This window comes from Balaenoptera musculus, chromosome 2 (assembly GCF_009873245.2).
Source record: "Balaenoptera musculus isolate JJ_BM4_2016_0621 chromosome 2, mBalMus1.pri.v3, whole genome shotgun sequence".
Classification (NCBI taxonomy): Eukaryota; Metazoa; Chordata; class Mammalia; order Artiodactyla; family Balaenopteridae; genus Balaenoptera; species Balaenoptera musculus.
This window is the reverse complement of record NC_045786.1, coordinates 101,255,805-101,269,928: the sequence shown is the minus strand read 5'-3', so window position 1 is coordinate 101,269,928 and position 14,124 is coordinate 101,255,805. Positions and strand designations below refer to the sequence as shown.

Genomic DNA, 14,124 nt, shown 5'->3' with positions numbered 1-14,124 from the left:
AAGCCTCTGTGGCACAATGTGCAACCTTCCTGCCTTTCTTGTTCAGGGTGAGAGAGAAGTGGGGCTAAGCTGGGGCCTGGAGAGAGAGAGAGGGCTGTGCATTCTTTCTCAGCCGCAGCCCTGTCCTCAGCTAATTTGCTTGGGGACAGCTTCCCCAGGGCTGCAGAAACTGTACCCACCCAGCTGACCGGCAATCCTTTCTTCTGGGTCCCCAGTCCTGGAGCAGAGCTGACAAAGGAGATTCCTGAGAGAGGGTGCTCTTATCACAGAAAGTGCTGAGCCAAGAGCTCCTAGCCTTCCCCTTGCAGACGTGAAGGACCAGTGAACCTTGGACCCAGACAGTTGCTTAACACCCCTCTCCCCCTCCCTCTGTCCCTCTGCCCTTCTTGACTTCTTGATATGACTTAAATCCATAAGCATTTGCCTGGCCTTTCCTTTTACTGCTGGCTGAAAGGCAGGAGTGGTCAGATCACAGCTCCCAGAGGCTGTGTCTCTGAATGTCCGCTGCATCGGGGACCTGCTTCCACCCAGGGCCAGGGAGTGAGTGTGCTTCCCACCCTCTCCCTCAGCCCCGCTCATCTTGCCCACTCTCCCTTTGCTGCTCTGCAGTGTCCAATCGCTTCCTTTCCTGAGTGCCTCTAGCCCTAGGATCCGTCCACTTGCTTGGCCAGCCTGGCCTGTCCTCCTCTCAGCACCTCCTGCTCCATGATGCCCAGCATTTGCTACCCCGCTTCAGCTGTTTCCTTGCCTCTGCTTTGGTGCTGTCTCTCCAGCAGCAACTCCTGGGTGGGGAGTGGTCATCAGCTGCCTCCAGTCATCTCTAGGTTGGGCTGCACATTTGGATCACTGATCTCTCATCCATACTTTTTTTTGGGTGATGCAACTATGCAGGGATTTGATGGCCGGAGACCTACAACACTAGGGGCTGGGAATGGTATCTGGGAAAGGAAAAGCATGGAAAAGAGAAGGCCTGTCTTCTTTCTGGGTGGGGCTGGGCTGCTTGGGCTTTAGCTGGGGCTGAAGAGTTCAGCTGAGGGTTGTTAAGGTATACTCCCTGAACAGGGGGATGGTTGTGAGTTTCCAGCAAGAGCTCTCTGAAGCCTTTAGGTTTGCCAGAGCCAGGGTCCTTGGGGGAAAAGGGCAGTGTTGTGAGGAGAACCCACAGACTAGCTGCTTGCAAGGTTGGTTCCCAAGGTTGCATCTCATCACAGGTGACAGGTGAGACTGAAATTGGAGGGAAGACAGACTTTTTTTGGGTAAGGCTGAAAAGCACAGGCTCAAATCATTATGGTTACACGTGGGAACAGCCAAATTGTTCGTCTTCCCGTCTCCAGTGAGCTCAGATAGAACTGGGATTTAGTTTTCTATCTTGTAAATCAGGTGGGCAGTGCCAGCCTAATGATGAGAAACATGCTTTCTCTCTGGGGAATGAATGCCGTCCTTTAAAGACTCGAGTTGGCAAGCCAGATGGAGAAGAGGTTCATGGGAGGTGGGAGGTGAGAGAGAGGTCTCTGAAATGCTGGGCGTGGGTGGCTTGCCCACTCTGGCCCCGGTGGGGGAGAGTTCTCTGTAATTGCCAACCTGCTCTATGTCTTCACCTTTCTTCCTTAGAGGGCAATGCCAGGAAGCCGGTGAAGGCTTTCTTCTCCTCCTCCACCATGGTCAACGGCGTTAAGTATGAAGTGGCCTCCCAGCATGAGAGGGACGCCTCCCCTTTGGCCGACGAAGCCAGCCCCAGGTCGGAGCAGGTAAAACTGAAGAAGGAGATCTCGCTGCTGAGCGGCGTGTGCCTGATTGTGGGGAACATGATTGGCTCAGGCATCTTTGTCTCCCCCAAAGGCGTGCTCATATACAGCGCCTCCTTTGGCCTCTCCCTGGTCATCTGGGCTGTCGGGGGCCTCTTCTCCGTCTTTGGGGCCCTTTGTTATGCGGAATTGGGCACCACCATTAAGAAATCTGGGGCCAGCTACGCCTACATCCTCGAGGCCTTCGGGGGATTTCTTGCCTTCATCCGACTCTGGACCTCCCTCCTCCTCATCGAGCCCACCAGCCAGGCCATCATTGCCATCACCTTTGCCAACTACATGGTGCAGCCCGTCTTCCCGAACTGCTTAGCCCCCTATGCTGCTGGCCGCCTGCTGGCTGCTGCCTGCATCTGTAAGTGGGGCTGGGCAGGAGGGGTGGGGTGGCGCGTGGGGCGGAGGCCGGCCCGTGAGTCTGCTTAGTCAGTAAGAAGGAGGTGGAAAGGAATGCCCCTGCAAGACGCTTTTTTGTTGTTGTTCAATTAATGTACGCTGAGTGTGAAAATTCAAACAGCATCAGAGTGTCCAAAAAAAAAAAAAAAAATCCTTTCTCCCAACTTCCCTTGGTAAACATCATTAGCAGTCTCCACCTTTGCTGACTTTTTTCTTCTTCTTTCAAGGGATGGAGTTTTGTTCTGTTTTATGGGATCATAGTACACATATAATTCTACAGTTTGGTTTTTTTTCCCAGAATTTATCAGTGATGTTCTTTTCGATTTACAGATCTACTTTATTTTATTTTATTTTTTTTAAAATTTATTTATTTATTTATTTATTTATGGCTGTGTTGGGTCTTCGTTTCTGTGCGAGGGCTTTCTCTAGTTGCGGCGAGCGGGGGCCACTCTTCATCGCGGTGCGCGGCCCTCTCACTATCGCGGCCTCTCTTGTTGTGGAGCACAGGCTCCAGACGCGCAGGCTCAGTAATTGTGGCTCACGGGCCCAGCTGCTCTGCGGCATGTGGGATCTTCCCAGACCAGGGCTCGAACCCGTGTCCCCTGCATTAGCAGGCAGATTGTCAACCACTGCGCCACCGGGGAAGCCCTACAGATCTACTTTAAAACAATGCTTCATGTTATTCCATGTTAATTTTAAGGATGTATTGTATGTTTAACTAATTAGGCCTCTGTTAATGGCCATTTCAGTTGGTTCCAGTTTCTCAGTCTTACAGATAACACGCCAGTGAATATCCTATTGCGTTTGCATGAGTTTTTCTGTGGGCTAGATTCTTTTTTAAAAAAATTTATTTCATTGAAGTTTAGTTGATTTACAATGTTGTGTTAAGTTCTGTGGTACAACAAAGTGATTCAGTTATACTTATATATACATTCTTTTTCATATTCTTTTCCATTATGATTTATCACAGGATATTGAATATAGTTCCCTGTGCTATACAGTAGGACCTTGCTGTTTAGCCATTGTAAATGTAATAGTTTGCGTCTGCTAATCCCAAACTCCCAGTCCATCCCTCCCCTCCCCACTCCCCCTTGGCAACCACAAGTCTGTTCTCTATGTCTGTGAGTCTGTTTCTGTTTCATAGATAAGTCATTTGTGTCATATTTTATTTATTTATTTATTTATTTTCAATTTTTAAAAATTTTTGGCTGCATTGGGTCTTAGTTGCAGCACGTGGGATCTTCGTTGAGGCACGTGGGATCTTTTGTCGCGGTGTGTGGGCTCTTCGTTGCAGCGTGTTGGCTTCTCTCTAGTTGTGGCGTGCAGGCTCCAGGGCGCGTGAGCTCTGTAGTTGTGGTGCGCGGGGTCCAGAGTGTGTGGGCTCTGTAGCTTGCGGCACATGGGCTCCAGTTGAGGTGCACGAGCTCAGTAGTTGTGGTGCACGGGCTTAGTTGCCCCACGGCATGTGGGATCTTAGTTCCCTGACCAGGGATCGAACCCACGTCCCCTGCATTGTAAGGTGGGTTCTTTACCACTGGACCACCAGGGAAGTCCCTGTGTCATATTTTAGATTCCACATATAAGTGATATCATATCGTATTTGTCTTTCTCTGTCTGACTTCACTTAGTTTGATAATCTCTTGGTCCACATGTTGCTGCAAAACGCATGATTTTGTTCTTTTTTATGGCTGAGTAATATTCCACCGTATATACGTACCACGTCTTCTTTATCCATTCATCTGTCAATGGACATTTAGGTTGTTTTCATGTCTTGGCTCTTGTAAATAGTGCTGCTGTGAACACAGGGGTTCATGTATCTCTTTGAATTATAGCTTTGTCCAGATATCTGCCCAGGAGTGGGATTGCTGGATGATATGGCAACTCTGTTTTTAGTTTTTTTGAGGGACCTCCATACTGTTTTCCATAGTAGCTGCACCGATTTACCTTCTTTCCATCTCATAAATAAAATATTATTTAAATTTGTACGTTCAGCAAAGCCACTTTGGAGGTGCTGAGAGGCTGATCCTCTGCAGCCCTTTCCCTCAGCTGCCTCTGTTCTAGAAAAGTGCCCTCCCAGCGTGAGAGACCCTGGGACCTTGGAGACCCCGCCCACCCCCGGCTGTGGAGAAGCTGAGTGGTCCTGTCAGTTTCAGGGGCAGCTGTGGGGGACAGGCATTTTGCACCAGGTACAATTGCTTGCTGGATCAACCCTCTCAATCAGCCTCATGTGCTCCTTCCTTTCAGTTTCTCCACTGCCTCATTTTACTCTCAGCTTCCTCTCCAGCCTCCCTCTTTTGACTGTTGTGCAGAGAGCTGGCTGTCCTCTGTAGGCTCCTCCCGTGTTTCGTGTGCCTGTGTGTGGGCTCAGACTCATGTCTGTGTGTGGGGCTGTTTGTCATGCTGGCAACGGTCAGGGAGGTACAAAGGCACTGCCCTGGGTTGCGGGAAGGGGGTTTTCCCTTGAGGTCTTAAATGCGATCTGTAGTTTCTCTGGCATCATTTACAGATGAGCTGGTGGGCTGACTTTCTGATGAAACTAATTTTAGGATCTGTTGGTCTCGGAGTCCCCTCAAACGTGGGCATATACTTACATATCTTGTGTAGAGTAAGGATTATTCCACTTAAGTAAAATTTCCAAGGGGTCTGCATCCCTTTAAGCACCAGAATTCTATTTTAGCCATCTTGGTTGAAATCTCTTTAAAACCAGTGATATGTCTGCTTGCCCTCATAACTTGACTTTCTTTTTTTTTTTTTTTTTTTGGTGACTCAGGGTCACCACTGCACCCGTCAAAGCTTGTATGACTGAGGCCCCTGGTCTGGGGATGAATGTTTGCTTCCTCAGTGGCCTCAGACAGCTGGCCTGACTTCAGGGCCTCAGGTTTTATTCTTTCATGATTTTGATGTGTGTTGTCTCTGACAGCTATTGTTCCTTGATTCTGGCATTGGGCCTGCCTTCATCAGTCTTTTTAATTTGCTGCTTCTAATTTGGGAATAGAGACGTACTCAAACTCTTGGGCACCCAAGTACACATACACACACATGTGCACCCTCCTAAGAATACGTGCAAAGTAGCCACAGTTACGATTAGTCTGGAGAGCTCCCCAGTTAATAAAAGACAGAGTTTTGTGCTGGATTTACGGCATATATTTGAGACAAGCCTGATAGAATGAAAAGCATTTCAGACTTGTGTTTGAGGCTGGGCTCAATAACTGTGTGTAGTGACTGTTACTTCCAGATTCCTGTGAGCATGACATGAGATTCAGTGAAAACCATAAATCATGACTCAAGTGTAATGTATTGATGATTATGATTAAAATTGCTCTCTCTCGGTTGCTTATAGGACTTTGTTCTATCTCTAATAATCTTCAGAGGGACATAGAGATCTGGAAGAAGGTTCAGAAGGGCAACCGAGATTGTAAGTAAGAGTTCAGGGGCATATGATTCATGAGTTTCTTCCTTCAGCTCTTGTTTAATGAGCAACCAGTACAAGTCAGATGCTAAGATATTCTGTCCAGATAGGATCTAGGCAGTAATAGCTCATTTATCTAACCGTAACCCTTCAGGAGAAAACCAAGAAGTAGGGAGAGGAAGAGGCTTACAAGCAGCCAGGAAAGAGGCACCCTAGGAGCAAGGGAGATGACTTTCCTCTTGTGGGGAGGAGCGCTTAGGACGACAGTACAGGGACTCTGATGTCTGAACTGAATTTTGAATAGAAACACAGCCATCTCCTCAGACACTTCTCACAGAGGGAACTGCGTGTGAAGGTGCAGGGTACAAAAAGGTGCAGAACCGGTCCAAGAATTCCAAGTAGTTGGTATGGCTGGAATGTGGGTAGGAGAGGAATGAGAAGGGAGAGGCTGGAAATGTAGCCCCAGGGCCAGCTCCGCAGGGGTTTATATGGTGCCAAAACAGGTTAGACTTTATCCTGAGAGCAGGCAGAAGTTGTTGACTTTAAGTGGAGACATGAAATCACATTTGCTTTGAAGAAGAACTCTGGCTTTGTGGAGAGTGTTTTTGGAAAAAAGTGAGAGACAGAAGGTAGGGGTACCCGGTTAGGGAGCTGCAACCTGAAGGGTAGTGGTGGCCTGCACTGTGGGTGGTGCCTTTGGAAGGGAGATGAAGGGATGGATAAAGAAATAGTCATAAGGTAGGATTTCTAGGACTTCTGGGTGTGGAGGGCATGGGAGCTCTCAGAGATAATGCTAAGGATTCAGGCTTGGGCAGATGGGAGGTGATGGGGTTGCCTTCTGAAATAGGGAAGGTGGGCTGAGTGATGAGGTAGAGGGGCCACCTGGGGCTTCTGCTGGGATGCTCATGTGCCCTTCCAAGAGCTGTGCCTTCCTAGGGTCATCATGACCCAGAGTCGGTCATTTTCCCACCAACTGAGTCACACTTACCTAAAAAAGAGGTACATGTTGATGTCAGTCTATTAATGTACATGGTGAGCATACATGTATGATTTCTTTTTTAAAATTATTTTTAATTATTTTTGTTTTTTGGCCGTGCCATGCTGCATGTGGGATCTTAGTTCCCCAACCAGGGATCAATCCTGTGCCCGCTGCGTTGGAAGCGTGGAGTCTTAACCACTGGACCGCCGGAGAAGTCCCACATGTATGATTTCTAATGGGCAGAAGGCATGTGTTCGCTCTCAAGACACCCCCTTCCTAGTACCATAGTCACTGGGGAACCCATCTAGTAATCAGGGAATTCCTTGCAGGGCATGGAACCAGAACAAAGGAAGAAAGTTTTGACTATTTGAGGAAAATTTACTGAATGTGGTGGGTTCTCTAAAGTATAAGGCTGAAAGGTAGAGCCCTTCTTGCAGGGAACTCATGGTTAGTGGAGAAGAAGGGCAAAAATAGTCAGTGAAACACTGTATATCGTGAGTGCTGGGAGGGGCTTGAGTGCGGCTAATTCAGGAGGTGAGGTCCGCAGTCAATACCCAACACCGAAGGATGGAGAGGAGTCAGTGGGGGGGGTGTGAAGAACCCACTCACCACAGCCTACAGAGCCGACGCCATCTGACGCTCTGACACATCTCATCCCTCTCACCCTCACTCTCTCCCCTGCAGCTCCGGGCCTCTCCTTCATGCTTTTCTTCCAATTTGCCTGGCACACTCCCGCTGCAGGGGCTTTGTACGTATTGTTCTTTCTGCCGGGAAGGCTCTTTCCCCAGATGCCTTCAGAGCTTATTCCTTTACTCCATTCAAGTCTTTGCACAAATATTGCCTTACCGGAGAAGGCATCCCATCTAAAATGGTCACTCGCAGTCTCCCAGCCGGTTTTGTTTTTCTCTATAGACTTCTCACCACCTGACATTAATTCTTTACTTGTTTATTATCTATCTTTGCCTCTAGAGTATCAACATCATGAAAGTAAGGACTTTGTTTTGCTCACTGCTGAGCCTCTGGCACCTAGAACAGTGCCTGGTGTCCGCTAGGTACTCAGTAAATATCTGTTGAATGAAGAAGGCGTAAGGAATTCTAGGCACAGGGAAAGGCAATGTAAAGGCACAAAGGTGAGAAGAAGTGTGGGGCGTGGGCTGTGCATGGGGGATTATGGGATGTGAGGGGACAAGGGGAGGCAAGGGGTTAGCGCACGAGGCCAAACCTTCCTAGAGGGTTTAGATTTTCTCCTGAAGCCTATAAGGAGCCATTGCAGGATTGGAAGGAGGGAGCAGGGCAGCTGGGGGGGGACCTAAGAGCAAGTCTGGAGGCAGAGACACGGGTTAGATAGCTTTCTTACCGATCTAGGTAAGAAACGACAAAAGCCTGAACTGCTGTTTTCCCAGCACTGGTCATTGTCGTTATGGAGCTCTCGTGTGTGTGTGTGTGTGTGTGTGTGTGTGTGTGTGTGTGTGTGTGTACAGGATGGGCAACCCAGTCCAAGATTACAATGGATCATGATGAGTGTTGTGACTAGCGAGGCACAGGGAGCCCAGGAGGAAACCTGAATAGCCTAGGGGTTTGGAAGCTCTCCATAAGGAAGTTGACACCTGAATGAAGAAGAATTAACTGAGTAGAGAGGGAAGAGGAGCATCTCAGGCAGCAAGAACGTATGTATGAAAACTTGAAGACAAGAAAGGACATCTTTGAGACACCGAAAGGAGCTTAGGTATTGCGTTTAAGGTAGGAAATGTTGAGAGTTGGCCTGCAGAGGTAGATGGAGGTCATAGGATAGGTTGTTCAGGGCTTTATATAAACTGTTCTAGTTATTATTGCTGTGTAACAAATCACACAAAACTAAGTGTTTTCAAACAGTCATTTTATTCTTTCGTGGTTTCTATGGCTTAGGAATTTGGGAAGGGCTAAGTGGGGCAGTTCTGGCTCAGGGTCTTATGTGGTTGTAGTCAGATGGTGGCAGGAGCTGAAACAGGCGAAAGCTGAAGCAGACGCAGGCTAGATGGGCATCTTTTTCTCAAGTCGCATCAGGGCTTTTCCATGTGGTCTCTCCATATGGATTACATTGAGCTTTCTCACATAATGGCAGCCTCAGCACATCAGACTGTTTTACTTGGCGGCTGAAGGCTTCAAGAATGAGTATCCGAGCAAGCAAAGTGGAAGCTGCATTGCCTCTTATGACCTAGCCTCTGAAGTCACATGGTATCACTCCTGCAGTACTATATAGGTAGGAACATTCACAGAAGACCATCCAGTTTTAAGAGAAGAGGCACAGACCCTACCTCTTGATGGGCAGAGTGTTAAAGTCACATTGTATGAAAAGCATGTGGGATGGGAGATACTGTTGAGATATCTTTGGAAAATATAACCTACAGCACATGCTATATTAAGGAGTTTGGTGGGCTTCTTCTAAGGCAATGAAGAACCTCTTTGGGCTTTCAAAGTAGAGGAGTGATATTTGTGATTTAGATTTTAAATAATTTGTGATTTTTAGGAAGATTATTCTGACTTTGCAGGACCAAAAGCAGTGGGACCAGTTAGGAAGCTGTTGCCATGATCCTGGTGAGAGATGCTGGTGGCTTGGACCAGAGTCATGTTTTGGGGATGAAGAGCCTGGTTAAGACTTGGACACCAGTTAGATATGGGTAGAGATTGTCAATGATGATAAGATACTGAGCTTTGGCATCTGGCTTGGGCAACTGGGTGAATGGTGATGCCGTTTACTTATAGGGGGAACACTTGAGGAGCAGTAGTAGGTTTGCAAGAAATTGATGGGATCAGTTTGTGCCTGGTGATGTTGAGTAGGTGGTTAGATATTCCTATGTATGTGGAATCATGACAGTTGGGCTGGTGATATACTTTTGGGAATCATCAGTGTATAGTAGTTGAAATCACAGTAGCAGATGAGATGATCCTGGGACAGGATATAGAAAGGGAAGAGAAAAGGGCTTTGGATAGCATTCTTGGAATTCTTAGAATTATAAGAATCCTTAGAGTACCAACGTTGAGGGAGAGGTATTCTGCAAAAAAGATGGAGAAGCAGCATCCAGAGAAATAGGGAAACGTGGAGAGGGTGAGTGGAAGAGAGCAGTTTGAGGAGTCCGTGGCCAACAGTGTCCAGTCTGCTAAGAGGTCAAGCTAGATAGGACTGAGTGGAGTTGTTTGGATTTATCAACATGAAGATCACTGGTGACTTTGGAGAGGGAAACTTCAGGGAAGTGAGGACGGAGTCATTTCAGAGAGATCGTTTATTTATCCAGCATGATTTATTGAGTATCAACTCTGCCTAGTTCTGGGTTAGGCCCTGGGGATACAAGGATAACTGTTACCCAATCTCTACCCTCACATAGCTCACAGTTGATGGGAGAGACAGATATGTAAAGTGTTCCGAGGAAAGGCAGTGCACCCAAGGGAGGTGGGTTTACACTCAAAAGTAGCCTTTCTCGGAAGAACTGTTAAATAAAATATGGAATGGAACATCGTTGGAATTGACAAGAAGGAGGTCAAGGGGAACTTTGGCAGGCTTTTCACTGGAGTAGTGGAGCAGATGTCAGACTGCATTGTGGAGAAAGGGCAGAGAAGGGAATATAGATGTGCTTTCTAGAAGATGGACTCTGGAGGCAAGGAAGGCGGTTGTTAGTGGAAGGGACCAAAGCCGAGGGGGGAGTTTATGGGAAAGACTTAAGCCCGCCTTAGGTTGGTTTGGCGGTGTGTTTCTGGAAAACTTGGATGAAATATTCATACCCTACATGAAGTCTTCCCCATGGTTGGAATGCTTGGGATCCTGGAGTCAGCGTTTCTGTCCCTTGAACAGTCCAGGGCGCATCCTCATCCCTTTGAGAGGCAGCGGTGCATGGTGGTGAGGAGCATGGCATCAGGCAGGTTAAATTCATTAGTCTCAGTTTCCTCATCTGTAGAATAGGACTCTACCTCACAGAGGTGTGATCTATATTTCTACCATACTTTCACCCTTTCCTATTCATCAGTGACAATTTCTGGGGAGCAAATACGGTTTCTATTTCTGTCCGGGTGGCTTACGTTTCCTTTACGGGTGTAGTCCTCCTTTGGAACTGCTGATGAACTAACTACAGCCCTAGATAGGCTAGTATTGTTAATAGACCTTGAAATCATTTACGGATTATTGCTTAGGTAAGTTTTTTGTATGCATGGGTGACTTCACTCATTGCATGGTCAGGGTAATCACATGCTGCCCTCTCTACCAGGAATTCCACCTCCCTTCCCCCCATCCCAGCATTAGCCTCTGTACACTCAGTGCAGGTAACAGTGGTCCTGGTGCCCACCTGCACCCACTTCACTGCCCCAGGCTGGATGGGTTGCCTCTCAGTGACTTTCATAACACCTGATTCTTGTAATCATCCAAGTTTACTTTTCTGGGAAGGCTGGGGACTGGGTCTTAATCAAAGAGTCTGCACAGGGTCTGGAACACAGTGGGTTCAAGCTCAATACATGCTTAGTGGGTGGATGGATGCATGGAAGAATGAATGGATGAATGGATGAATTCTGAGTTCTGAAGGAATCTTGCTGTCCCGTTCAGGGCTCTATAAATGGTTACTTTTCCCAACCAGAGGGGTGTGCATTCAGCCCCTCCTGAAGCTGATTACTCTGGCTTCTTAGAGCTCTTTGAGGATTGCTCCAGTTCTCTGCAGCCAGGAAGCCCTGTTACCCCAGGGGGAGATAGTCCCACTCCCCGGCCCACATCCTTGCATGCAAATGGGGGGCAAATTGTGTAGCGGAATGTGTACAAGCTTTTGAGCTGGCCACTGGCTGAGTGGCCTCAGTTTTCTCAGTTGTAAGATGAAGATAGTAAACCTACTCTGTCAGATTAAATTAGATGATGTATGTAAGAATGTCAGCAACCCTGTGACCCAGTTTTTTTGGTCTAGATTTCTGCCTTTTGTTAATGGGATGTTTTGTCTCCTGTGTATTCGGTCTGCCTGCTGTACCAGTCGGCCAGCAGCACACATGCGGGGCCCCCTGTGAACAGACTACTCTTTAGGGATCAGGCGGTCTCGGCATCCCTGACGCTTGACCCTCGTGATTTGCGTGTAGTAGGTGCTTTTCAGTGAATGTCGGCTGGAGGAGTGAACAGAAGGTACAGCTCCAGATTCAGCTTGGCCGAGAAAGGCATTGCATCTCTTGGCTCTCAGGGTGTTGGGGGCTGAGGGCCACTGTGGGGCCCGGGCAGAGGGGAGGGCGGCTGCTCGAGCCGCTCGTGGACGCTCTAGGACTTCAGATCTCTGAGAGCTTTGGCCACTGTCCTCGGGCAGCTTTTCCTGGTACCAGAAGACTTCGTGTCCTTATGGCTAACGAGGTGGAACAGCCAGATGCTGGGCCCCCAACTGCCTTTTGCCCTTTGAACTTTCTACTTGGAAGCTAGTTGCCTCTTCCAGAGGGATTATCCATTTTAAGCTGGGGGTGAGGAAGCTTACATTCCTTTTTTTTGTTTAATAAATTTATTTTATTTATTGTTTATTTTTGGCTGCGTTGGGTCTTCGTTGCTGTGTGCGGGCTTTCTCTAGTTGCGGTGCGCGGGCTTCTCAGTGCGGTAGCTTCTCCTGTTGCAGAGCTCGGGCTCTAGGCTCACAGGCTTCAGTAGTTGTGGTGTATGGGCTTCAGTAGTTGTGGTGTGTGGGCTTCAGTAGTTGTGGCATGCGGGCTCAGTAGTTGTGGCTTGTGGGTTCTAGAGCGCAGGCTCGGTAGTTGTGGCTCACGAGCTTAGTTGCTCCGCGGCATGTGGGATCTTCCCGGACCAGGGCTTGAACCCGTGTCCCCTGCATTGGCAGGCGGATTCTTAACCACTGCGCCACCAGGGAAGCCCAGGAAGCTTACATTTCACGTTCCACATTCACAGCAGCAAGGGGACTAGAGTCAGAGCGCTGAGGTCTTTCTGGTATGGGGTCAACGTGAACTTCAGAACAAACTCTTCAACAGCAGGGAGGGAGGTGGAGCTCTGTGCTGGCCTGATCCCCAAAGCTTTTCAGGGGTTCACCCTTGGTCTCTTCCTTTTTCTGTTCTCTTTCTCTCTGCCTCAGAAGAGGCTAAGGGAACAGCCTAGAGGAAGCTGGGGAAGGAGCTAGGGACAGTGGGTCCCAACCTCGGCTGACAATTGGAGTCACCTAGCGGGTTTAAAAAAAACACTTGGGACTTCCCTGGTGGCGCAGTGGATAAGACGCTGTGCTCCCAATGCAGGGGTTAGGGTTCAATCCCTGACCAGGAAACTAGATCCCACATGCATGCTGCAACTAAGGAGCCCACCTGCTGCAACTAAGACCCAGCACAACCAAATAAATAAATAAATAAATATTAAAAAAAAAAAAACTTCTGGCCCCTTCCTCTCCCTCTCTTGTCCCCCAGCCAAAGAACTCTGAACCACTGGGCAGAAGAATGGAAATTAGCTTGGAGAACAAGACTTGAGGAAGCAGAAAGTTCCTGCCGAGGAGAACTGATGGGGGCCGTGGGAAGAGAGGTTCTCAGTTGTCACCATGCTTTAGAATCACCCAGGGAACTTTAAAAACGTGCCGATGCCTGGGCTGTACCCCAGAGCTTGACTTCATTGTCCTGGGTGGGGCCCGAGCACTGAACTTTGTTAAAGCTCGTTGAGTGATGCTCGTGTGGAACCAGGAATGCTGAGTTAAGTGAGGGTCTGGGCTTGCTCTGATCAAGGTGGTTCTCTAAGTGATGATTTTGTTTTGTGATGACCTAAGGTAGCCCAGAGCAGGCAGGTCATCAGGCTCCCCTGGCGAGCCCCGTCTCAGACCTCCTGAACCAGAACTTCAGGGGTGGAGCCCCAGAGCTGTAGGTTCACACTCCTCAGGGGATCCTCAGGCCATCCTGATGCTCAGTCAGCCTTGGGGACCCGTTTCTGAGAACCTGAACTGGACCTAGCTGAGCAAACCAGTAAGGATCCTGTTACCAAGGACTCGCTGGCTTTGAGACGGGAGCTGATGGAGCCGTTAATCAGTGAACCTCCTGGTGCAAAGTGCTTGCTTGCTCCCTCCTGTGGTACAGACCCACAGCAACTGAAGTGCTGACTAGGCTCCAGAAGGCAGGGTGGGAAGACCTGATCCAGTGACCCACAGGGCTTGTGCTCCGTGTGTCTTCTTGCCGGATGCTCTCACCCATGAAGCCTGAGTAAGCGACATGGTTATGTAGCCTGAAAAGGTGAAAGTGTTTGAGGACCAGCTGCTATCTGAGACATGCAACAGCACCTAGGAAGTGTGGAAGAAATAATCGATCAAGGAATCAAGAAGAAAAAGTGATTTTTAAGTTGTAGAGAGTATCCTAAACCAGCATTCAACAACAAAAAACAAAACAAGCAGTAAAGAAAACAAGGAAAAACTTGAAATGTCTGGCTTTAGGCAGAAGAGCTGAGGCTTTTTTGGAGAGCTTAAATCTGGTCCTTCTGAGGGAACAGCCTCGGTAGAGTATTCTGGAGACATCTGGGTATTCACAGGCCTGAGCGTACCAGTTAAGGGGCTGGACTGCTCCCCAGCAGTGTGACTCTGACT

General features: G+C 48.4%; 1 protein-coding gene across 4 annotated transcripts in view; it reads left to right on the top strand.

Annotated features, from left to right (window-relative positions):
• The window catches only part of SLC7A7 (solute carrier family 7 member 7), a 34,406-nt gene that overhangs the window by 3,596 nt on the left and 16,686 nt on the right, over positions 1-14,124 (top strand). For 2 of the 4 annotated variants that reach the window (XM_036841823.1, XM_036841825.1), the window contains one exon: positions 1,612-2,157. In XM_036841823.1, coding sequence (XP_036697718.1) covers positions 1,612-2,157 — 546 coding nt within the window. Of the gene's footprint in view, positions 1-404; positions 541-1,136; positions 1,219-1,611; positions 2,158-14,124 lie in introns of those variants that run through there. The other 2 variants (XM_036841824.1, XM_036841826.1) reach the window with 2 other exon arrangements.